The 24,569-nt window shown below is 44.3% G+C and overlaps 2 protein-coding genes across 3 annotated transcripts in view; one reads left to right on the top strand and one right to left on the bottom strand.

Annotated features, from left to right (window-relative positions):
• The window catches only part of MCPH1 (microcephalin 1), a 200,209-nt gene that overhangs the window by 90,786 nt on the left and 84,854 nt on the right, over positions 1 to 24,569 (top strand). For both annotated transcript variants that reach the window (XM_081269248.1, XM_081269247.1), the window contains one exon: positions 163 to 240. In XM_081269248.1, coding sequence (XP_081125374.1) covers positions 163 to 240 — 78 coding nt within the window. The remainder of the gene's footprint in view (positions 1 to 162; positions 241 to 24,569) is intronic.
• ANGPT2 (angiopoietin 2) overlaps positions 1,901 to 24,569 on the bottom strand; it is a 50,913-nt gene continuing 28,244 nt past the window's right edge. The window contains exons 3-9 of the mRNA XM_081269249.1: positions 23,212 to 23,333; positions 18,217 to 18,449; positions 16,331 to 16,458; positions 9,419 to 9,520; positions 8,746 to 8,912; positions 5,411 to 5,541; positions 1,901 to 3,084 (exon numbers count right to left, since the gene is read on the bottom strand). Coding sequence (XP_081125375.1) covers positions 2,924 to 3,084; positions 5,411 to 5,541; positions 8,746 to 8,912; positions 9,419 to 9,520; positions 16,331 to 16,458; positions 18,217 to 18,449; positions 23,212 to 23,333 — 1,044 coding nt within the window. The 3' untranslated portion in view covers positions 1,901 to 2,923. The remainder of the gene's footprint in view (positions 3,085 to 5,410; positions 5,542 to 8,745; positions 8,913 to 9,418; positions 9,521 to 16,330; positions 16,459 to 18,216; positions 18,450 to 23,211; positions 23,334 to 24,569) is intronic.

The raw sequence follows: 24,569 nt of genomic DNA, 5'->3' as shown, positions 1-24,569 counted from the left end.
CTTAACACATCTGAGTACACATGGGTGTTGGAGACACATGCATTTCAGATCTGGGTCCTCGCTGTGGTGCTGTGTCTGTTTTTACTGTCATCAGAGTGGCTGTTGCCCACGAAGAGCCTGATGGATGTGTAATCAATGTTCTGCTTGTTGTGTCCTTCACAGGTCCTGTTGTCTTTGGAGATGGGTCACTGGATTTCCGAGGAGCCTTTTGAGCTTTTTGACCACTTCCCTGCAGCTCCCGTGAGTCAGATAATGTTTTGGATGGTAAATGCAATCTAGTATTGCTATAAGCGTGAGCTCAGCTGACTAAGTCCAGAGCAGTCTTGCTCAAATGAGAAAGACGTAGCCGCAGAACTTCACACCTATTGTCTATTCAGGAGGTCATGTGTGAGGATATGAAAGTAGCACTCCCTGAAAGAGAGTTTCCAGAAATTTAAATATGAATTTAAAGTAGGGGTCCTGGGAACGTCAGGACCACAATTGAGGAAAATAAGCAAACTGGGTTCTTGACAGTGTAGCCTTGTGTATTGCTGTTTTAAAAAGTAATCATTTTTACCGTTATCAGAGACAAAACTGATAGGTATGAAAATTGTGGCTTGCTATCATTATCATGTGGTCTTTATATTTTGATTTTCCTAAATTCACTTCAACTAGACTGACTTTTAAATATTTCAAACAGTTAATGGAAAATTTCCAAGTTCTAATTTAAAAAAATGATAATAGTGAAGTGGGTTAATTATGGCTTGTTTGGAAGCAGGATTATACAGAAGTTGGCTTTTATTTTCAAGAATGTTGACTGGTTTGTGGCAGTTTATTGTTTCAAAAGATTAATATCTGGAAGATAAGTGATGGTTGTATCTGCCATTTGTTGTGTATTTGCTGACCGGCCCTCTGACGGTAATATAGCAAGAAACTGAACTCTGCTCTCCAGCCATTGCCGTTATCTGGGTTGTTAAATTGTTTTTGTTTTCATTTTTAAGATTACTGTTTTGATTTCCTTTCAACTTTGTCAATGTTTTCTTAAGGAGAGAAAAAAATTCCTCCTAGCAAGACTGTTTGTTTGAATACTATTAGGAATTGAAGTGTAAAGTGCAAACAGATTCTTCTCATTTCTTTCATAAGAGAATAGAGCTCCGAGTAACATTGTGAGGTCTGTTTTGGAAATCCATTTTTCCTGCTGCCTGAGAAATTGATACAAATTAATCATGTTGCTGCCGGTTTTTCCTGTTACCATTTCCCCAAGTCCACATCCATCATTGTAGTCATTGAAACACCAGAAGCTTACTGTATTGTGAAGTTGTGAAATTTTCTTATTATCACATTTTTTTTTAACTTGATACAAAGCCGTGATACGCCTGTTGAATTTTTAAAGCCTTCCTAAATGTAGTTGTGGAAATAGTTCTCAGGAGCGTTCTTCACCCCCTAAATCGTTGGGAAAGTGAGACATGGCAGAGGGGAGCAGTGCCCACAGTTTAACTCAGAAGGCATAGTGAAATGTGAGGGCCCCCAGGCTAAGTCTGGAGGAAGGTAGGAGTGCAAAGGAAGAAAAACTGAATAAAGAAAAAGCAGTGGTGGAACAGTAGGAGGTGGAGACAAACTCAAGGAACGCTGGCCGCGGGTGAATCCAAACTTCCCAACATGGACTCGAAAGTGAACATCTGAGAAATTGCTCCTAAATTTATTCCTCAGATGTTCATTGTATTAATTCTTCTACAAAACCTTTAAAAGGAACTGAAACAGTGGGACCTAAAGTTTTGCAGTTGTGAGCATAAGCTGTGTTCGTTAAATGCTCTATAAACGTTTGTTTATTTCATGAACATCAGATTTTATTTTTGCATTCTAGAACACTTTTTTTTTCAGTTTGCTGATGAACACTAATGCAAATATTTTTTCTTAAATAAAATCAGAGGTGAGTCTATAACTTTGTCAATGTCTTAAATGGAATGTTTTTCTAAACCACAAATTAAATTTAGCTCAGTTTTCTAAAATAGAGCTTACTGGAAGAGAAAGTACATGTCTGTATTAGAATACTGAGAAAATCCTATAGTCTGAGAAGATAGTAAAGTGCATAATTTTCTTCATTGAAAATCAAACTTTTCCTTGTAATAAGGCACAGGTATTTTGTAACCAAATTACAAAATTGTAAATATTATTATAAAAGTTAAACATAATCATCTCACCTAATAAGTTATATTTAATTACTAAAATACCTTCATATTTAACAGCCATACTGGAAAAAAAATAGTACAATCTTCATAGAAACTAAAATGGCATACAATTTGAAATATGTATTTGAGCATTAACTTAAAACTAAGCTGTCAACAGATAAGTAAATATGCTGTTTTGGGTAATGAAAATTTAAAGTAGCTAAGAGGAGTAAAAATGCACTGTTATTTCCAAATATTAAACTGCTAATAACCACTAATGAGAAAATCCCTGAATATAGAGTATATTTTTATGGCTTAGAGAAGTTTGTCTTCCTTGTAATTGTGATAGCGTTGCTGAATTCAGGACACGTGGATATTTACACAACCCATAAACAGTGCTTAGAGGATCCGTTCCAAGATTATCTCTACTATATAGCACAAGTGTTCTGTTTTCCAGTTATTTACTGATGAACTCGAGCATGACATTCTTGGTTGTGACAGCAGAATCTGTGAATTGTCACTCTCTCAGCCGTGAATTCATCTTTGCATAGGTGTCCACCAGACCACAGTGCCAGGTCCTGGCTAGTTTGGGTTTTGCTTTGGCTCGTTAAGCGGTGCGGGTCAGCGATGACGTTGAGGTTGTCGTCTGGAGCATGGGTCCGTGGGCACCCAGCGCTGTCTCAGGTGAGGGATGGAGTGCAGCAGTGTCTTTCAGTGCTTTGGGATTAGCTGTGGGAAGAATCCAGCACAGTCTTTCTGGGGTATGCATACGGCATTTAGAAATCCGCCGGTCGAATCATCATGGTGGTGGCCTTAAGTGAGTAGCCTGACCCCTTCCAGTAGTACCACTTAATACCATTGAATTTATTTGTGTTCTGCTTCTGTGGATAGTACATTCCGTTCAGGTTGGAAGGGCCACATGCATCAAACCACCAGCCTGTGGAGGCAAAGCGCAGAAGGAATTAGGACCCAGGGATGCCAGCTCCGTGCACTGGCGGTCACGCCCAGGCCTTCCAGCAGGCCTGGGCATCTTCACGGGCATAGTACACCACAGTGCTGAGCGTGCTCCCAGCCACACACCCAGGTCCCAGTGCTGACAGCTAAGTGTTCTCACGCGCTTTCGCACTCCTTTCCTCTTGGGCTACGTGGAAAGGCACCTCGTCCACGGGCACCTGCTTCAGTAGAGACCTGGTACATTGGGAAGTAAGGGTCCTGGGAACCTCAGGAACCCTGAGATGGCCATCAGGCCAGGACTGCATCCCTCCCAGCAGCATGGGGGCTGAAACACCCAACGGAAAGGACTTGTTGCAGCTGCTTAAAAAGGAGGGTGGGAGTGGGTGCTGTCTGAGCCGGAGCACAGCGAGCAGAGCATGCCCTCCTGCCTTCACTCTGGGCAGGGCCCACAAATGGCAAACCAGGGCCAGGGCTGGCCAGAAGAAAGGACCTTGGTTTGCATGTGTAAAGATTTGGGTTTGATACCATGTCTTAATTTTTTTAATACAGAAAACTATAACATGTCTATTTTTGATAAAGCCACACTTGGTAAAATAGATGAAGCAAGTGAACCTCAACTCGGGGATCCCCCAGCGGAAGGTGGGGGGGGGTATCCATGGGGTGGCCTTTGACTTATCTGTAACATTTTATTCCTTTAAAGAATTCTAATGCAAAACATATCTTTAACGTATACACATTGGATGTGAGTGCTACTTATCTCCCTAGCGCCTGACTGACTTCCTGCTGTGGATTCTGTTCCTTGAGATGCCTCAGATTAATGGAAATGTGATGGGAAGCTTGTATGTTCCCGGAATCCTTGTGATATTGCAGAGTGACAGATGTGCCCCCCCCCAGAGCCCACCATCTGCCCCTCTACGGAAATCACACCCAAGCAGATATCTGGCTGCACATTAAGCCACAGCTTCTTCATGGCCAGACCACTAGGTGCAAGTTGGCCCCTTCATAGTCTGACCCCACCCCACTGTCACCTTGGGCTGCCTTTCTTCTCCCATCTCTCCTGTATTTCCCCTCCCAGCCCCTAAATCTCTATTTGTATAAAAAAATATACTGTTTCCTTGGTCGTTTATGTGACTTCCCTGCTCTTGAGTAGCCATTGGGCCTGTGGGAGTTCTGGAAAGCCCCACAGAAACAGGTCTAACAAGCGGGGCAGCAGTGACCGTCTTTCCTTAAAGCCTCCGAGCTGGGGGACGTTCAGTGTTACCAGGCAGCAACTGCCACCTCAGGGGCCGAGTTCTTGAGGTGGTAAAGACATGAAGTTTGGACTTACAGAAACTACTGGGTTTCACTTTATTTCCATAAAAACACCCTCCTTTTGACTACGAATGGTCCCTTAGGAGCCGAACGGCATAGGCTGGGCTGAGCGCCGCTGGTCTCGTGTCCCTTGTCCTGAGAAGCGGTTGGCCACCGCTCTTGCCTTTGCCTTTCCTGAGTGTAGTGAGTCCATTTTTGCTCATTCAGTTTATGTTCTCACGAATTAGTCCCTGCCAATTTCTGTGTGCACTGTTGGCAGAACTCTTGGTGCTATTTTAGTGTTTTTAAGAAGGAACTTGACAGCGTTTGTCACACTTCTCCCCTATCTCAGTCACTACCAACTGGCTCCCGTTATTCAATTTCTAAACCTTCAAAAATCAGAAGGGTGAGCTTTCTAACAGTTGGTCCCCATCACTGCACTCTTAAGTGGCTCTGAATACCAATCTGCTATCTAAGTGACGGCTGCAACAGCCTTTGGCTCCTGGGGATGGCTTCCGTTTCCGTTTTTAAAGCAATCTGACACAAAAGGTGGAAAACAAGAAAGGCCTTGATTTAAAGTGAACACTCACTCATTTACATCTGAGGCACTAATAAAATGGGTTGATAGTTTCTTTGTGTTCATAAGTCTTTGCTATTATTCTAGTGAAATTCTCACCAATAAAGACAACTGAAAATTCCTTGTTCAAACATTGTTGATGACTAGAAATAAAGCGAAATGGGACTTGGGCATCTCTGTGACGTCTGATGTGCAGCAAGAGCACACTCGGGAAAGCTCAGAGAATACTGAGGCCCCCCAGCTGTCAACTGCCAGCCCTTCCAGCCCTGCATTCTTACTCCAAACTAACCGTCTAAAAGAGTGAAAAGCAAATTTGCCTATATCAAGGTAGTATGTCTATTTATGAAATTTTGGACATTGTTACTAGTCACATTTGGAGTCCCAGCTGCCAGGCTTTTGCACTTTCAAAGTGTCCCTTGCCCATACAGAAGAGTCGCCCTACCTCCTGTCAGCATTTGCGAGCATTTGCAGATACATTTGTCGTTGTCCGCATCCTTTGTGCTAAAGTCATTTCCTGGCTGGCTAATGCTGCTTATTTTGCCGGCTGTGCCTGAAAGTCCTTTAAGGTGAATCCTGTAAGCATGCAAAAGGAAAAAATAAAAACCGTAATTGGCTCGGGTCCTTAGTTTACCGTAGTGGAAAATTTCTCATAGTGAAGAATTCCATTCTACAGCAGCATGCTGTGGACTGGCCAGTGCACTTCAGTGCCTACCCTGGACAAAATAGTTTGCACTGGTATAAACAGGAACCAACTTATCATCAAATCCTTCAGCAAAGAGGGATGTTTTTGTGAAAACTTCAACACATATCACTTGCACAAGCATCAACAGGGACTGAAGGGCCCTGTAATTGATTTTCCTGCTGCTTTCAGATAAACAGAAGAGTGGGCTGCAGCATGGAGGGACCTCCCCCAGCCCCAGGGGGCACCAGTCCCTATCCACACAGAAAGGAGTCCAAGACGCTGACCAGCCTCAAACTCATTGTTTCCAGTAGGGGTGGGGGTGGCACAGAGAGGGTAGCAGACGAAGGATGGTCCTTGAGTTTGGAGTAGAAATCAATAGAACTGCATAGAAAATAAACCATGTGCCTTGCTTTGCCCCATTTCTCTACTGTGGTGTGGTCAACCTGTTCAGCCATGAGAAAGGAGGAAATGTTATACTGGGACACCAGATAGCAGCACATACTTGTAGAATATTGCACAAGTATGGCGTTCATCGTCATCGCTGTGCATGCAAAGAGACCCTGAGGAAAGGTGGAAGACTGTGTGTGGTTTGTAAATCTTCCCATAACGGTGCCCTAGTCACTGCCTCAGAAAGCCCACCAGTTGATGGTTTGGGACAGATCAGAGCTTGCTTTCCATGATGGGCATGGCGGTGGGAGGAGTGAACCAGTGATGGAGATACGGGAACAGGAAGACCTGGGCCAGGGCCCTGCCATGTTGCAGGAGAATGATACTTGAAGCCCCAAAGTTGTGCTTATTTTATGAGACCTGCTGACAGTTGCTAACCACCTCCTTGGAAACTGCAGCATTTTTAAGTGTTCCTGTTGGCAAGGAGTTCCAGGACAAGGGGGAGGTTGGCTGGTCCCAGGCATGCAGGCAGGCAGGTGTGTTGAGTGCTCCTGACAGCCCCAGAGCCGGGAGCCACCTCTGCTCTTACATAGGAAGCCATCAGGGTTCAGAGAGAGAAACTTGCCCAAAGTCGAGAGTAAGTTGTGTCCCTGGGGCCCGCCCCAGGTACACCCTCCTCCTCTGTTGTTTCCACGCTGGTGCCCGCCTTAGCAGGGGTGTAGCTGTAAAGGTCAGGGTGAGGGGCCTGTTCAGTGAGGTCCCCAGGTGTGGGTTCTGAGTAGCTCTGTGTCAATCACTTTGCTTTCTTTTAAATTTGACTATAAAAATAGCTATACTCTGGAAATTGCTTTAAATTGGTTCTTGTTGATTTTTTCATGACAGTGGGATAAGGACGTAATGCAACATTTAACAGTTAAATCTCAGTGTTTGCATAAAACTGCAGTGATGTTGGTGAAAACTAAACCATACTGAAGGTTTCATGTACAAATACATTTGAGTTAAAAAGAATCCCATTCTGTTGATGAATTCATCCATGTCTTATAATGTGTACTTCACAGTTTTCCATCACTTAGGGACATTTCTTCATGGGGGAAAAGCACCTGCTTATACACAACTGACATTCTGAAACATTGCAGCCATCAAAACTCATGATCCCATCATGATTCTCCTCTCTCAGTAGCATCATGTTTCTTAGGATAGTAATTTTTAATCTATTTTACATTTCCAAGTATATTAAGTTTTCAACCCATGTGTGTTTTTAGAGTGGCATGTCCAAAATTTGATTACATTTCTAAAGGAAATATCTGTTAAGATCCATCTCCAGTTTAAAATGTTTTTACAGTGTCAGCATACAAGGGTAATGACCCATTTTGTAAAATCTTCTTATCCAAACAGTCTAATCCTTAATTTTTATGTTTCTTTTTTAAAAAATTCCTATTGTAGATTCCTAACTGTTGCCAGTTGAAAAAATATTTAACTTGGAGGTAACACAAGGACTGACCACTCATGTCTCTGAACGCATGGACGTTCTGATGCCTTTGCAGTTGAGTGGGACCCACGGGAGGCCCAGACACTATCTCTGTTTATCTCCAAGGGAGCCTGCTCTCTAATGAGAATTGATGGACTGCGCTCCATGGACTTTTTAAAAGTCACACCGTGTTTATCTGCTCTCAAGGCATGCTTCTGAATTCGGGTCCGCTGCCTTAGAGCAGGGCGCCCTGGGCGTCGTATCACTTCCAGGGGTCTGGTCAGGTACCTGGGCTTGCAGCCAGCTCCCTAGGAAGCGACCCCAGGCCTGCAGGGGTTAGGCATCAATGAACAACTGCAGGCCAGGTGAGAACTGCTGTCTGATGCTCTTTTGGGCTCCATTTGCTGCTGTGGCCTCACAGTAGATGCCCCATGGTTACCAAACCCCAGGAGCCTGCGCTCTTTGCGCTGCTATGGGGTGGCATTGGTGACGGCTTTTCTCATATGTGTTCCTTGGGTGCCACCAGTCCACTGTCCCACATCCTCCCAGTGGCTCCCTGCCACATACACTGCACAGGGAGTGCCTGGGGGGTGCCTCTGCTCCTGAGCTGCTCCTGCACCACGTCAGGCCCCTGAGCTGCCCGGTCTTGCCTGCTGGCACTCAGAGCCAGAATCCTGGTCAAGTTTCCACACCTCATTGGAACATTTAAGATTTTTGCCACCAAATGTGTGGAGACAGCACAAGTATTAAAGGGGTGCTGTGGATAAGATGTACTTTAGAGAAAAGAGGAAGCCTAGTAAACATCCACCTCATTTTAAACTTGTCAAGTAACCCCAAATTTGAAATTGAACACAACATTTAGATGTGTTTAAACTTCAAAAAAAAATATTAATATCCTTTGGGAGAAAACAACATAGTCCCAGGTATCCATCTGTCACGATAGCCACGTTACATGTCATCATAGGGACACTCAGCATTCACTTATTGTTTGGGTGGGTGTGGACACCACCATCCGCCCTGGAGGGTCTGGTCTCTGAAGATACACAGGAAGCACAACCAAAAAATTCCAAAAAGTTTCTCTAGTATTGTCATAACAAAGTTAGATTTGAAAACTGGGAAACTTAACTAAAGACAGTAATGAGTCAGAGGTGGTCTGTGTCTAAATCATGGCTAGTTCAACGTGGATCTCAGGTTCTGGAATAAGAACATCCCCCAGTTCTTTCCGATCCCAAGGGCTTACCTGTAGTTGAGCTCCTCGCTGGACAGGTAGAAGTGCTCGTACAGCGAGTACGCCTCGCCGCCCTCCCAGTCCCGCAGGTGTATTCTGAGCAGGTAGCGCTGCCGGTTCGTCAGCTGTGAGACCAGCTCGTTCCCCAGCCAGTACTCTCCGGAGGGGTCGCCAAAGCCCTGGGCCCAAGCAGAGTTCATTCACTTCAGGAAGTTTCTCATTGTGTACTTGAAATCAACAGTGTATCTCTTTCCCTTGGACAACCTGCCAATCAGCAGAGCCACCCCGCTCCCTGTGCTGCACAGACGCAGAACCTTTCTTAGAGGACAGTGGATTTTTAAAACATCAGTTTTAAGGAGCTAAGGTGTTTCTGGAAGAAAGCCAGTAGTGACACAAGTAGCACAACCAGGGACACTCGAGGAGCACCTCAGGTGCACCTACCCGGGTCAGCACATGGTACTGCTGCTCGCTTGGGGCTGGCCTGAGAGCAAACGCAGCCTCACTTGGGTGGACCCGACTACTCCTGAATGGGGAGACAGCAGCACCCCTGGAAAGAATCTTTCCTGAAAGTCTGCCTCAAAGTCATTGGTTGGTTTTGGGTTGCAACTAAGGCTCTGAGGACCTTGAAAGCTAGTATGCACAGAGGAAATCACTTCTTTCAAGCTGCTTTAAGGGACATGCGTACCATTTTGTACTCTTTCCACGACCTCTGGAAGTCGACACTGCCATCCTTGCGGCGCTGGATGACGGTCCACCCCCCGCCACTGGTGTCCATGTCGCAGTAGGCCTGTGAAAGGGAAGGGCACAGTCACACCAGGAACCTGGGACTCCATCCCGGAAACAGAAGTGTGGACACCTGCTGGGAGCTGCGTCCACAGGGTCTCTGGGAGAAGGATGGGGTGAATCTTAGCCCTTAGATGACCCCCATACAGTTTCCTGAGAGATTCTTTGTGAATGAGGCATTCCAGCAGATGGCCCTCCATCCACAGCTTCAGCAGGTCCAGAACCCTCAACTTGTGTCCTCAGCCTTGCGACATTGGCAGTGCTTGCCTGTCCCTGCCCTCCCTGTGCAGTTGGCCAAGGGGATGCTCTTCCACTGAAGAGTCCCTGGACCCTGCTGCGTCCTTGCTGGAGCTGAGGCTGCCTCTGTGTGCAGTAAGAACCAGGTTTCCCCTGGGGCACCAGTGAGCCAGAGCCTGGCCAGGCGGCCGGGCCCCCGGGTTCAGGCCTCTCTGCGCTATGCACATCACCCATGGTATTTTTCTTCCTGACACTCTTTGTTTCTGCCTTTGAGCTGGCTCAGTGGGTTTAAACTTTGTCCAGAACATAGAATTCTTTCTTGGGCTAAGTGCATGCATGCTCAATTTCAACTCAGCTGGAGTTTTATTATGAAATTAAAACCCCTTAAAATAAGATTACATAAACAGTTTTCAATAATGAGATTATACTAGGACAATAAGAAAAATTTTTCCAAAAGTAAGATGATTTCTTTACAGCATACGAGGTAAAAAATATTAAAGTTCAAGAACAATTATCAACATTCTTCCTTTGTTGTTTTCCATGGTCTTTTGGAGAGTAAGGGAGCCAGTTTGGGCAGGGTAAGCTTAAGTGGGAGCTGTATTTTCGAGTTAGGATCTAGGGGTGAGAGCTAAATGAGAACCAAGGAGCCCCTGGTCCTGCTCCTGTGTTGTACATGTGAGGAAGCTGGAGCCTGGAAGCCAAGCCGGCTGCCTGTACATCATCCCCATGGAGCCAGAGAACTGTGACTGAGCCACCCTGTTCTGCAAGGGCTTTTCTCCCTCACAGTCCTATACCTCTACAAAGGTCACAGGTTCAAGTTGCCCTCTCTAGTGAACCTTGGGAAAGATAGGTGCCATGAAAGAAAATCACAAATATGGGTAAGAAAATTATTTCCATGGATTAATCAACTCTAAAAATTGGATCTGCTAAAGGAATCCCCTTATTATCACATTGTATTGATGTGACTTCATTAATTGTCACGGGAATCCCACTCCCCTCTTCCAGCACTGTGCCAGACCCTAACCCTGCACGACTGCTGAGATACGTTCTGCATTTCCAAAAGATCAGTTGAAATTGATGGACTGATCAAGGCAGGCAGCTGCACCATAGCATACAGGGTCTGAAGAGGCCCCTTTAATTCCTGCATAATGTATTTACATTGCATCATGCTGCCAAACACAGAGAAGCTCGACCCTTTGTTAATAGGCCAAAAGTCCCTCTGTTCGGCTCAACTGGAAATCGGCTCATGAGTCACACTGCCTCCTGATTTGCCTGTGGTCAACAAAGTGAACAGTGCTGCTCCATTCTGCCCACGGGCTTTGCAGATCCAGGGAATAAGTAGGTGAGTGAGCACGCTGGTGTGAGGAATGTGTGTACACAGTGGTCAGTCCTCTGGCACCTAAGGGCTTGGTGGTGGGGGGAAGCATTAGCATGGCTCTCAGTGGGCCTGCCCTCATTCTGGAACCTTCGACTCTTCAGTGCCAAGAGGCACCATGTAACTAGTGACACCTAAGGATGTGCCCTCTCTCCTGTGGAGAAGACTCCACGGGAGTCAAGTCTGCACAATCGCCTTGATCCACGTCACCATCTTTCTGACTCCTTTAGTCGTCACCATCAGCTTCTTGGAACATTTTTTTAATACTTCATCTAGATTTGTTAAAAATCAAAGGATTTGTAAAAACAGATGTATTTGGGTGAAATTGGTCATTAAACATGCAGAGGGCGTGTTCGGCTGTCCACAGAGCCAGGAGACACGCGGGGGATAATGAACAGACTGTATCAGGACTGGAAAAGCACAGTGCTGGCTGGCGATGCCCTCTCCCTTGCCAGTCCACACATGGCAGCCTGCTTCCGTCGGTGTGCGGGTGCACTGTCTTCGTGCTCCTGATAAATGCCCTGTTGCCGAGTCTATCTTCTACAGAAAACTAATTAAATTTCAAAAATTAAAGTTGCAGTACTTGGGCCTTTTGGAAGAAGAGCTGTCCAAAGAGCTATTGAAAATTCATTTCTTGAATTAAATAACCCAGGGCAAGATTGGGTACTCTGCTATGCAGAGCTGTCCCATGTTCTTTGGGGGAAGCCCCCACTTTTTAAAAAAATTTTGATTTGTTATATATGACAACAGAATGCATTACAATTCACATTACACATAGAGCACAATTTTTCATATCTCTGGTTGTATACAGAGTAGAGTCACATCCTCTGTGTCTTCTTACATGTACTTAGGGTAATGATGGCCATCTCATTCCACCAACTTCCCTACCCCTTTGCCCCCTCCCTCCCCTTTTCCCCTTTGCCCTATCTAGAATTCATTTAATCCTCGCATTCCCCACCCCCATAGCATATTATGGATTAGCATCCTTAAATCAGAGAAATCATTTGGCATTTGGTTTTTTGGGCTTGGCTAATTTCACTTAATGTTGTATTCTCCAGCTTCATCCATTTGCCTGCAAATGCCATGATTTTATTCTCTTTTAATGCTGAATAATATTCCATTGTGTATATAGCCACATCTTCTTTATCCATTCATCTGCTGAAGGGCTTCTAGGTTGGTTCCACAGTTTAGCTGTTGTGAATTGTGCTGCTATAAATATTGAAGTGGCTGCATCACTACAGTATGCTATTTTTAAGTCCTTTGGGTTTAGACCAAGGAGTGGGATAACTAGGTCAAATGTGGTTCCATTCCCAGTTTTCCAAGGATTCTCCATACTGCTTTTCAGAGTGGTTGCACCAATTTGCAGTCCCACCAGCAATGTATGAGTGTACCTTTTCCCCACATCCTCGCCAACACTTATTGTTGTTTGTATTCTTAATAACTGCCATTCTGACTGGAGTGAGATGAAATCTTAGAGTTTTGATTTGCATTTCTCTAATTGCTAGAGATGTTGAACATTTTTAATATAATTGTTGATTGATTGTATGTCATGTGTGTGGTAAGAATTTGTTCCCAATTAGTAGGCTCTTGATTCACCTCACTGATTGTTTCTTTTGATGAGAAGAAGCTTTTTAGTTTGAATCCTTCCTATTTATTGATTCTTGATATTAATTATCGTGCTATAGGAGTCTTATTGAGGAAGTTGGGAGGGCTTAATCCGACATGATGGAGATTTGGGCTTACGTTGTTTTTTTTTTTTCTAGCAGACGTAGTGTCTCTGGTTTAATTCCTAGGTCCTTGATCCACTTTTGGTAGTATAATCATTTTGATAATATTAATTCTGCCTATCCAAGAACAAGGTAGATCTTTCTATCTTCCAAGTTTTTTTTAAATTTCTTTCTTTAGCGTTCTATAGTTTTCATTGGAGAGGTCTTTCACGTCTTTCATTAGGTTGATTCCCGAGGTGTTTTTTTGTTTGTTTGTTTGTTTGTTTTTAATATTTATTTTTTAGTTCTCGGCGGACACAACATCTTTGTTGGTATGTGGTGCTGAGGATCGAACCCAGGCCGCACGCATGCCAGGCGAGCGCGCTACCGCTTGAGCCACATCCCCAGCCCTGTTTTTTTTTTTTTTTTTTTTTTTTTTTGAGGCTATTGTAAATGGGGTAGTTTTCCTTTCAGAGAATATATCACTGATATACAGAATTGCATTTGATTTATGGGTGTTGGTTTTGTATCCTGCTACTTTGCTGGCATTTTCTAGGTCTAGAAGTTTTCTGGTGAAGCTTTTTGGGTCCTCTAGGTATAGAATCATATTGTCAGAAAATAGTGCTAGTTTAAGTTCTTCTTAACCTATCTGTATCCCTTTAATTTCTTTCATCTGTCTAATTGTCTGGCCAGTGTTTCAAGAACTATGTTAAATAGAAGTGGTGAAAGAGGGCATCCCTGTTTTGTTCCAGTTTTTAGAGGGAATGCTTTCGATTTTTCTCCATTTAGAATGATGTTGGCCTGGAGTTTAGCATAGGTAGCTTTTACGATGTTGAGATATGTTCCTGTTATCCCTAATTTTTCTAGTGTTTTGGGGGGCTGTATTTTGTCAAATGCTTTTTCTGCATCTATTGAGATGATCATATGGTTCTTATGTTTAAGTCTATTGATGTGCTGAATTACATTTATTGATTTCCATATGTTGAGCCAACCTTGCATCCCTGGAATGAACCCCACTCAGTCATGATGCACAATCTTTTTTGATACGTTTTTATATTCAATTTGCCAGAATTTTATCGAGGATTTTTGCATCTATGTTCATTAGATATTGGTCTGAAGTTTCCTTTCTTTAAAGTGTCTTTGTGTGGTTTTAGAATCAGGGTGGTATTGGCCTCATAGAATGAGTTTGGAAGTGTTTCCTCTTTTTCTATTTCATGAAATAATTTGAGGAGTATTGGTATTAATTCTTCTTTAAAGGTCTTGTAGAGCTTGGCTGTGTATCCATCCGGTCCTGGGGGAAACCCCCACTTTTTATTTCAGGGTCCTGCACTTCTCCAGGGCTGCGTGTTGTCATCATGTGGCAGATTAGGAAACAGCTCAGAGAGGTGAAATGATTTGGTCTGAGCCTTGGATGGGCAGGGCTGGAATTTAAACCCAAGTCTGTCTGTCTCCCCAGATCAGATGGTGAATTATAAAGTCTTAAATCTGGGAGGGAATTCAGAGGTAACTAAATCTAGACCATTTATTTTAAAGATGGGAAAGTTGAGGTTTTGAAAGATTATTGTTTCTTGCCGTGTAAATGGATTTATTTTTACTGCAGATATTTAGAGGGGATATAAATCCTTATGTTTCCAACCACGACCTGACACATAATCCCAGTGTGCTCAATGTTTTCATCTTTCTGCAGAGCGTTTTGGGGGTGGGGGGCAGTGGGGGGGGTGGGGTGTCGTGCATGCTGCAAACACTGAGCCAAGCCAGAAGAACATTCCTACAGCAGCAGGATGGGGCTGTGCCCTCAGTGCTGTTCCCGGGATCTGCATGATCAGCCCGCATTCTCTGTCCTCCTGGACGTTCCTGTCCCCATTATCACTAGGCCAAGAACATGCAAGCCTCTGGTGAGGAGCAATCACAGGAGAAGACTTGTCATGCAGACCGATCACAGAGGGGATTTACAGGCTTAGCCTAGCGTTGATGGCTTCTTCATCTGTAGCAGGCTGTTTTGTGTTTGTTTTCTCCCTTGATGCATTGCTTCTAGGCCGCTGGGGACATTAACTCATTTTCAAGGTTGATTTAAAGCAGCATGAATGAATTAGAGATTTCTTTGGAAAGAATTATCTTAAATAGCACAGTATTTATCTTTAAATTCATAATCAAGGTTTATGTTACTGTTTCAAATTCCACATCTTTAAACCTTTAAAGCCTGTGTTTTTCTTTGATACTATGTTAAATACCGAGGATAATGATGGGTTCAAAAAGAATATACTTCCAGAAGCCTGTCAGACGTCCATTCTGCTCCAGTATTAAGTGGGTTTTCTGGAAAGGTGTTTCAGTATGCAGCGTCTACCTTTAGGTGCAGCCACATTGGTACACATTTAGTGTATACAACCATCGAGTGTCGACTTAACTTCACACTGATTCTCCTGTAGTGTCATCGTACCTCATGCGTATCTCCATCCCTAAAAGAAGCCACACTGAAATATTTCCCAAGAAAGTGGTTTTCTTCTCACAGTTAAGACTCAGAATCTCCCAGAGCGGCTTCGGGAGACGCGCTAGGTCTGTAATCAGAATATGGAAGGGTGGCTGTGTTCAGCTGTGAGCCTCCTTGGCCTGTGGCAAGATGCTGATGGCGCTGCTTCCTAGGTGGTAGTGGAACACACCTGCACTCGGTAAGAAAAGCGGTTGCTCTCTGGGCTCTTCCAGACTGTGTTAGGAGGGGCCACAGATGACCCCCCCATCTCTGTGGACTGCAGACCTGAACGTCTGGGCACCTGTCAGCAAGTCCAAAGAGTGAAGCTACTTCAGTGGTGACACGGAGGTGCCCTTGGCCTGTGGCTCAGGGTGGCATTTGTACCGATGGCGCAGGGCAATAGTGATTGATCACAGCAGGGCAGAAGTACCAATGGCACCACACTCGCGGGTTAGAGAAAGGAGAGCATCTCCCCAGAATTCCGTGGCAGTGCAGTACACGTCACTGGGCCTTTACTTCTGTTGAAACCCAGCCTCTGTGCTCCCTGGGTCTCCCATTCCTGGGCTCAAGGTGACCGTCCGCCTCAGTAAAAATTCCTAATTTTATTAAACCTCTGGTGCACATGTCTACTCTAATAAGATGGGAAATGTGTGTAAACATTGGCTCAGAGAATCACTGTGCATGCGTGAATGAGCCTCTTCCTTCTTCCTTCATGGAACACAAACATTGCTTGAAAAAATGATCAGAAGACAAACTATGATTATGTAGACTCAGGTTTTGTAAGAGATTTTCTATAAAATCAATGAAATGATCCTGGCCTCCAAGGAAAGCAGCCATGTTCAAGTACAACATCTCCTGTGGAGGATGACATGGACCGTCTATTCTATTAGTACACAGTGGCCCAGTCTACTCATAGCCCCTTATTACAGGGCGTGGGCTGCAGAGGGCCCTGGGGCAGGGTTCTGCTGGGGAGTCCTCAGCCCACAAGGCCCCACAGCCAGGCAGGCGTGGGGGCAACTGATGCCTTACCTTTCTCTCTTCTGTGGAATTGGGAAACGTCAGCGTGTAGACGCCAGAAGTGGTGAGTCCGGATTTGAATACTTCAGCACAGTCTCTGAAAATATTACGTTCCTCTTTATCAACAATAGTGTTCTTAGCTGTGTTAAAAAACAAAACAAAAAAAAGCATTTAAATAGAATTTACAAAAAGATAAAACTTGTTATTTCAAGAACCAATCATTTGGTGACTTATTACATTTGAATTTTTATAATAAAAAGGATATATGCTAGGTTTTAGCTTTTCTAAAAAAGTCACCTGTTTTCCTGTGAATTCTGAAATCATCCTTACTTTTGTATTATCAAGTGCATGTGACGCAGGTATTTCACAGCCCAGAATCTATGCTTTTTGAAAATTTCTCATCTTGAGTACAGTCGGGTAAAATTTATTATACATAAGTAAGAGAAGGACCCTGAGAGTGCTCCTTCTCAGGGCCTCTGCATGTCCCTTAGGCCATTTTTCCACTGGGGCCATAGTGTGTGTTTTTCCCCTTTACACACACACACACACACACACACACACACACACACACACACGGCTAAGCCTAATTTGTTTTTAGAATACCACATGGGAGATATTTAGTAGTCTTTGGACTTTTAGCAGCTGTACCGTGGACAGCTAGTATTTTGAAGGACGTAATGTTTACCTGCATGTTTTGAATTTCTCTACTAAGCCTAAAATTTCTAGGACTATGACATTCTTCAAATTTCAATTCTGTCAACATTCACATTTCTGCCACATTAAAAAAAAAAAAAAAAAAGGTGGTCTGTCGTTGAGGAGCCCTGTGGAGGGAGCAGAGCTCTCCGCATCCCCTGAGGCACAGAGGCGGCCCTGGCTGTGGAGCCCCTGAGAGGAGGAGCCTCTGCTGCTCCTGGTTTTCTGCCAGGATCTGAGCCAGGTGGCTTTCTCTCCTTCAACTCATCAAAGCTGGTGACACATACTGTCTGGTCCCTGCGGTGTTAGGTGACTGACTACCTTTGCTTTTTCTAAGAATGTGAAGAAAATGTGATTTTCCCAAATTGTGAGAGAGTAGAACTGCAGTTGGAAGCGTGAGCTGCAGCTGGCAGCCCAGAGTCGCCAGCTCTCGCGTCGGCATCCTGCCTCTCTGTCCTGCGACTGGGCACCCGCTGAAATAAACCCTCTGCTAGTGACTGTCGAAACTGGAGTAACTGCAGGACTCAAGTAAAATGTGGGAACAGATTTCTTTTATGGATTCAGACATACTATCCTCATGTGTGAATTCACGACTCACATGCAAAGGGCATTGAGTCAAAAGAGCCTGAGTTAAGACCATCACAAGATGAGCCACAAAGAACCAGGTCAAATTCATTCAGGAAAAAAAGCTCAGAATGTCCCAGAGATTATATATATATATATATATCTTCAGTTAATGACCTGAGTTCCTGTGCCCCTGCAGCTGAAGGGCTGGGGAGTAAGGAAGGTGAAGTGTATTGCAGGACGGGACGAGGAAAGGGGAGCTGGCACCTCCTCAGTGCCTGTCACTCAAAGGATCATCTTATTAGTCTCCACAGGTGATTGTGGGTCTGGTTATGTGTTCCCATTTAAATCCCAGAGAAACAGAGATCCGCTGTGGTGTAGTAACTTGCCAGGCTCATCTCGGGCAAAACAGGCCCTGTGCACCCTCACTCTGAAGTGTGTTGGGTGCTCTGCCTCCTGATAGTGGGGATGACACGTATCTCGCCTACCTCTTCTCTGCCTCCTCCCTTTCTCCTTGGCTCTACGTTGAGACCCGATCAAGCTTTCATATGAAATACGTGAGAAAGGTGCCTCTTCTGAAGGAGTGTGCTAGGGCTATGAGGGGTGCCGACACCCGGAGAGGGGGTGTGGGCCGCACTTACGGCCGGACGCCGACACCATGGTCAGCAGGTTGTGCACCGTCTCCATCAGGTCACGCTGCTGCTTTTGGAGGGCCGAGTTGTTGACAGTGGCGGTGACGAGCTGCTTCTCCAGCTCCTGGATGACGGAGCTCTGCTGGGACACCAGCACCCGCAGCTGGTCCTTCTCCTCCCGCATGGACCGCAGCTGCAGCGTGTGCTTGTCCTCCATGTCCAGCACCTTCTTCTCTAGGAAGCTGAAGGGAGAGGACACACTCCTTAATGAAGGGCCTTTGGGGCCGGATTGCCACTGAGGGTAGGCGCTTTAGAAACACCGTTTCCCTAGCCCTAGTGACATCCCTCACGGTTTTGCGTTTCTGTTCTGCCAAGGCACTCTGTGCAGATGCCATGTGAGTTATAAAGTAACAAGAGGTTGTCACAGCCCTAAATAGTCTCTCACATTCGCCAGGGTTACACGTGACACATGCCAGGTACACATATGTGTCATGCTAGCCACAGAAGTGGAACACGAGTGTCACAGCACAGGGTACCCGGGAATCCAGAAGGAGGCATTATTTCAGGCATGGTGCTCACGAAATGCTCTGCTTGAGAAGGAGCAGTTGAGGTGGACCTTGGGGTAGTGTGAGCTGTTTATGTTGGAATACTGATCCTAATGATGATATGACAGCTGATCTTTTAGTACTATTTGGTAAGTATTCCTGCGTGAGAGGGATGAACACTTAGCTTAGGTTAACACTTAGCTTACTGGCCTGTGACCCTGGCAGCTTACCTACTCACTTCTGCCTCAGTTTCCTCTTGTGTATATGGGGGTATCACTTCCCATTTCCAATGGGCAAATTGCATTAAATGTAGGCATACTATGCCTGGCCTGTCACATGCCTGGCCTGTCATCCAAGTGGAAGAGTTCAAACCCAGATCTTTGACTCTGAAACACCCACCTTCCTTCCTTTCTTTTAATATAGACCCCTTTAACCAGTACTGTCTCATAGACTTGGTGCCCAGCAGTCGCAATGTGAGATAAACCCCTGAAAATCAATCTAAAAATCACTTTTTTACTCTTATTATATATGATAGTAGAATGTATTTTGACACATGTATATGGAGTATAACTTCCCATTCTGGTTGTACGTGATGTTGGTCATGTAATCATGTATGCACGTAGGAAAGTAATGTCAAATTCATTTCTACTACCTTTCCTATTCTCACTCCCCCTCCTTCATTCCCCTTTGTCTGCTCCAAAATTCTTCTGTTCTTCCTTCCCCAACCCCGCATTGTGATTAGCATCCACATATCAGAAAGAACATTTGGCCTTTGGTTTTCTAAAAATGATTTTGATAGTGATAAAGCTATGCCATTTGTCTTTCTAATCTCAGTTCCTAAAGATTATGTATGTCACAAGAAGGTCATGTGGACACTGAAAAGTCACCAGCGCTGCGGGCACAGTGCCTGAGTGGAAGGAGTATCATCCGAGATCCCCACCTCTGCAGGGCTACCCTGTGTGTCACAACTGTCTGTGTGTCCTATCCAAGTACATATCTAAACAGAGGCATTAGACTAGATGATCGTTGGGCCTTTCCGTTCAGTCAATCTGTGCATCCATGTGCCTTTCTGGCACTAGTATTTCACGAACCTTTAGCCCTGCAAACGTCAGCCAGGCAAAGAACTAGACTACCCCTTACAGATCTTGCCCATAAGTAGTAACAACAGTATTAATGATTATTAGAAATTGAATTGTGGCTCTTAAACTTATCCCAGTCCTCTGGTCACTGTAAATCATTAGTGATGACAAACATACTGTCAATATATTAAGTCTGTAAATAATTCATTTTGATTGGATTTTTTCATCAGTTTTACCATGTTTTTCAACTATTATTTTTCTTGATATCACCTAACATTATTTTTTAAAAAAATGTATGTCTTAAAAACCAAGATGACTTACCATAAGCAGAAAGTCACCTAAAACAAGTGCACAGCTGTCTAGTCCACCTGCATGCAGGTGGCACGCTTTGGGAAACACTGCTGTGGTCTGAGGTGCCTGGGAACCCTGAGTCTGCACTGCCTTCAGTGTGGCCTCACTGAGACTTGTGGCCCACCCACCCTCCTTCACTGTTTTTAGTAATTTGAGAGGTGTGAGGGAAGGTGCCGGTCGTACAGCCCCCAAGTTTGGAAGGAGCAGCCTGTGGGCTGGACAGCTAAACACAGTGCCTCAGTTCCCCCTCCAGGGCCCGCCAGCCTAGCTCCTCTCCTGATCAAATGAGTTGTCTCAAGATTAAAGACGAGAGTCCTTGGCTTGGGGGAACGCCCTTAGAAGGGGTTAGGGGACTCTCATGGAACCCCTGGGCTCACCAGAGCCAGCTCGTGTAAGTGAGCCTACCTCCCGAGTCCCTCTCTGGCTCTCCGTTTGGAAAGGTGACCTCTTCCTCCCACGCAGCGTACCACCACGGTGATACCATTTGCAGTTAGGTCCTCCCCAGAGGCCAGACCAATGGGGCCACCCAATCTTGGACTTCTAGCCTCCAAAACTGAACTAAATAAACTATAAATTTATAGTCATGAAAAATGGGCTGTCAGTGTTTATTTTATGAGTTTCTCTTCATCTCCTCAGGAAGAAATATCATTGGCCACATGTTTCAAGGTCGGAGCAATTTAATTGAAGTGATGCATAGAGTCCCTAAATTAGTCACTTATTTTGAGAAGAAAGAAGAGTGAGATGGGAAAAACAAAACAAAGGAAATGATCATTTTCAACTTCAGCTGTGAATCTAAAAAGTGTAGTAGTGGCAGTTTTGAAAGAAATGTTGATCCCAGTATGTATTTTGACTTCATTTGAACCTATTGTATAAAGAAAGCAATTGTACTTTTCTGGAAGCTTGTTTGAAAAGTGCTTATATGGAAAAAATATTGTGATGTTTAAATTTAACTTCGTAAAACTAGATTTGAATTATGAGAAAAGTATGTTATTGAGCCATGTAAATTAAACCAGAGGAAATGTGAAGGATTTAAATTGGAAAAAAAGAAATGCAGTCATTCTTTCTGTTCTCTGGGGACCAAATTTAATTTATTCTGGGCCTCCAGTTTTAAAAAGCAAACAGATTTTTTTCATTCGAGTAATTTTCATTCATGTTTCAAATTTCTGCACACTAGGGTAGAAGTTTGAGACCAACATTTGAGATAAAAACAATCTCACAGCAATTTCACGTGGCACAGGAAAAGCTACTGATGGCCACCACTCACCTGACTGTCTCTCGGAAACCTGGGATAGGCTCAGGCTGTTGAACATGCTCTGGTAACGAACATTGCTTCTCCCTATAGTTTTCAAATTTAGTATGCTATAATGCTAAAATATATATGCATATGCCAACAATGTCACCTGATACCATATTTGTAAATTTTGCTGTCCTTCAATACCCACAGGGTGGATTCCAGGACCCCTTCCTATTGAAATCCATGGATGCTCAGTCTCTTATATAAAATGGCACAGAATGTGCATGTAGCCTCCATATGTCCTTCTGCATGCTTTAAAGCACCTCTAGATAATCTAACACCTAACCTAATACAAACCTATGTAAATAGTTGTTAACATCCCATTATTGACGGAATAATGACAAGGAAAGCAACATGTTCTGCACAAATGTACTCCCTCCCCCCACTCCCCACAAACATTTTGGGTCCAAGCTTGGCTGACTCTGGGATGCAGACCCAGAGGTCAAGGATGGCTGACTGTGCTGTCAAATCTCCTTGCCTTTTACTTAGAAGAGCAGGACTCTCAGCTTAGGTTGGATCTACTGCCGAGAACAGGCACTTCACTGGGCAAAGCCACTGCTTGGAAACACAATCAACTCTCACAACATTTTTCTGATCTTACAATTTAGTGAAATTTCTTTGTAACTCAAGGTTTTGGGATATATAGATGGTGGATTCCAACTGTACTGTGGTTTGCTGTGTTTTGAAGGTCATTCCTGCTTAAATTTGAAAACTACAGAGAGAAGCCGTGTTCAGTCCCAGGGCACATTCTACAGCCTGAGCCTATCCCAGGTTTCCAAGAGACAGTCAGTCGAGTGAGTGGTGGTGATCAGCAGCTTTTCCTGTGCCACGTGAAATTGCTGTGAGATTGTTTTATCTCAAATGTTGGTCTCAAACTCAATTTGAAATAAATGAAAATTACTTGAATGAAAAAAATCTGTTTGCTTTTTAAAACTGGAGACCCAGAATAAATTAAATTTGGTCCCCAGAGAACAGAAAGAAAAATTAGTTTCGTTTTTGATTCACAGTAAATAATGAGCATATACAACATTTATCGCCATTTCTGACTAAGACTAAAGAATCACTTAGGTTGCGAAATAGAAAAGATAAATTGTTGTGACTATTTTCCATGCCTTAATTAAAACCAAGGATAAAGCACACCAAATATGTATGCAAACTTACCTTCACATGTCCCCATCTAGTATCAACCTAGGAAAACGGTCCCCACTCACCACCTGAAGTTTTTGTTACCATACTTCTTATCCTGGGACTTTTTTCTAAATTTAAGTATTAATTCAGTAATTTTAGCACCAACTTTTGTTTTTACTTGACCATGGTTTTAAGAGGAAATAATGCATGGTGAATGAATGACAATATAAGAAAACCTTCCTGTAAATTATTTTGTATAGAAGACACAAAGTCCCCAAAGGCAAATGAGCATGGTGAAGCCACCGTTAAAGCCTCGGCCAGCATCACACACCGCAGTTTTCACCGACAAGCATGTGTGCTATTGAGGCAGCTTGGAGGGCCACAGTGACAGCAGAAAGTGAAGACCAGGATCAGGGACAGGGGAGGACTTCTGTGTCAGTGCAGCATGTTCCTGGACCCTCCCCTGCCTTTCCCTGCACACTGTCTCTTCCGTGTGTGTGCTGGACACGGAGAAATCCGTCATTGTGAGAACTACACCCGCAATTGACAGTCAGCGAGGTAGGCCCTGTGTCTTCAGAGCGTACGATATTTTTGTACTGGTGGTTACCTGTTCTTGTCCTGCAGTTTGTTTATTTCACTGGTCTGGTCCAAAATCTGTTTTTCCAATTTGTTTGTAGAAAGGGAATGTTCCAGAAGCTGAAGTTCAAGCCTTGTTGTCTGGTTTAAAACCTAAATGTAACAGAATGAAATTCCTATTTATCACTTTTAATCAGTTTAATTTCTTACCTTCTAATTATCCATATAATCAGAAAATAAACACATTGTTTATCAGCCCAACTTCCTTATTTTGACCTATTTTTCATGTTCAGAAAAAGCGAGGTGTCTTGGATTATTTCCATGTGTGGTTTTTGTGGGTTGTTTTTTTTTCTCTGTTTTTATTTCGAAAGTAGTTAATAGTTATGGATATTGATGTTTGTATGAAATTATAATATTTTTCTATAGTTCTGTATTTTATCATCTTACACTGTGAGATTAGTAGGAGCATCCAGTGCTCAGATTTCAAAGATTAAAAATTGTGGATAAATAAAAAGTAATTCCGCTGGCCCAAACAAGCACCGTTGTGGTATTTATCTGGTGGTCAGTGGACGCAGGGATGCTCAGTAAATAGACACGTAGCTCCCGTTAGCCTGGCATTTCCCGGACAGGGCCACACGTTCAGCCTTTGCTGTTTTCTCTTTCCTATTCTAATGGTCCTTGCAACCAATCAGGAAACGACGAAGTGTCCACATTGAGAGGACCCGTCTTGCTCTGTGGCTTCTGGTCCATGGCGTGTGCAGTCTCGCTGTCCCATTCTGCCCCAGGAGCCTGCAGGACGGATTCCTTGGTGTTTGGCTGCCTTGCAGCAGGAAGAATTGATTACTCACATCCTCCGTGTCACGGTGATTCAGGATGTGATATCACGTGTAAATGTGAGTCGGGATCACGGCCAAGGAATTGGTGTCCTTGAAAGAATCACTGTTTGCTGGGTGTCTTTGTGGTTTGCCAAAGCGCTGGCCTGCACACTGTGCAGGTCTCAGGGGTAGTCCAGCCCTCCGTCCCAGCTGGTGGGAGGTCAGGGCTGCACACTCCCCCAGAAGGGAGCAAGGCCTCGGCCAAACTCAGGCCTGGGTGCCGAGGTGGACACCTAGGGTACAGACCTGGCCTGCAGGTTCTTGGGCTCAGATGTTCCATGAAGGGAATTGGGTCTCCTGCTTAATTAATGGGAATTATTAGATGAGCGCATTTAGAGAGGGATGGTCTGTGGGTCCTGCTGGCCTGGGATGACTGCTGTGTTCTCACAGCCCTGTTTCCTTAAGGCAGCCTCCAGGTCTCTGTTTGCAAGTGACCATGTGAACTAGTCAGGCCTGGCCATTGTCCTCTTTAAGATCTCAAAACTCCAACCACCACTCAGTGCCCAACTCGGTA

Source organism: Spermophilus citellus, assembly GCF_964194105.1.
Source record: "Spermophilus citellus genome assembly, chromosome: 16".
Taxonomy (NCBI): Eukaryota; Metazoa; Chordata; class Mammalia; order Rodentia; family Sciuridae; genus Spermophilus; species Spermophilus citellus.
Note: the sequence above shows the minus strand (reverse complement) of the source record. Positions and strands in the feature narration are given on the sequence as shown.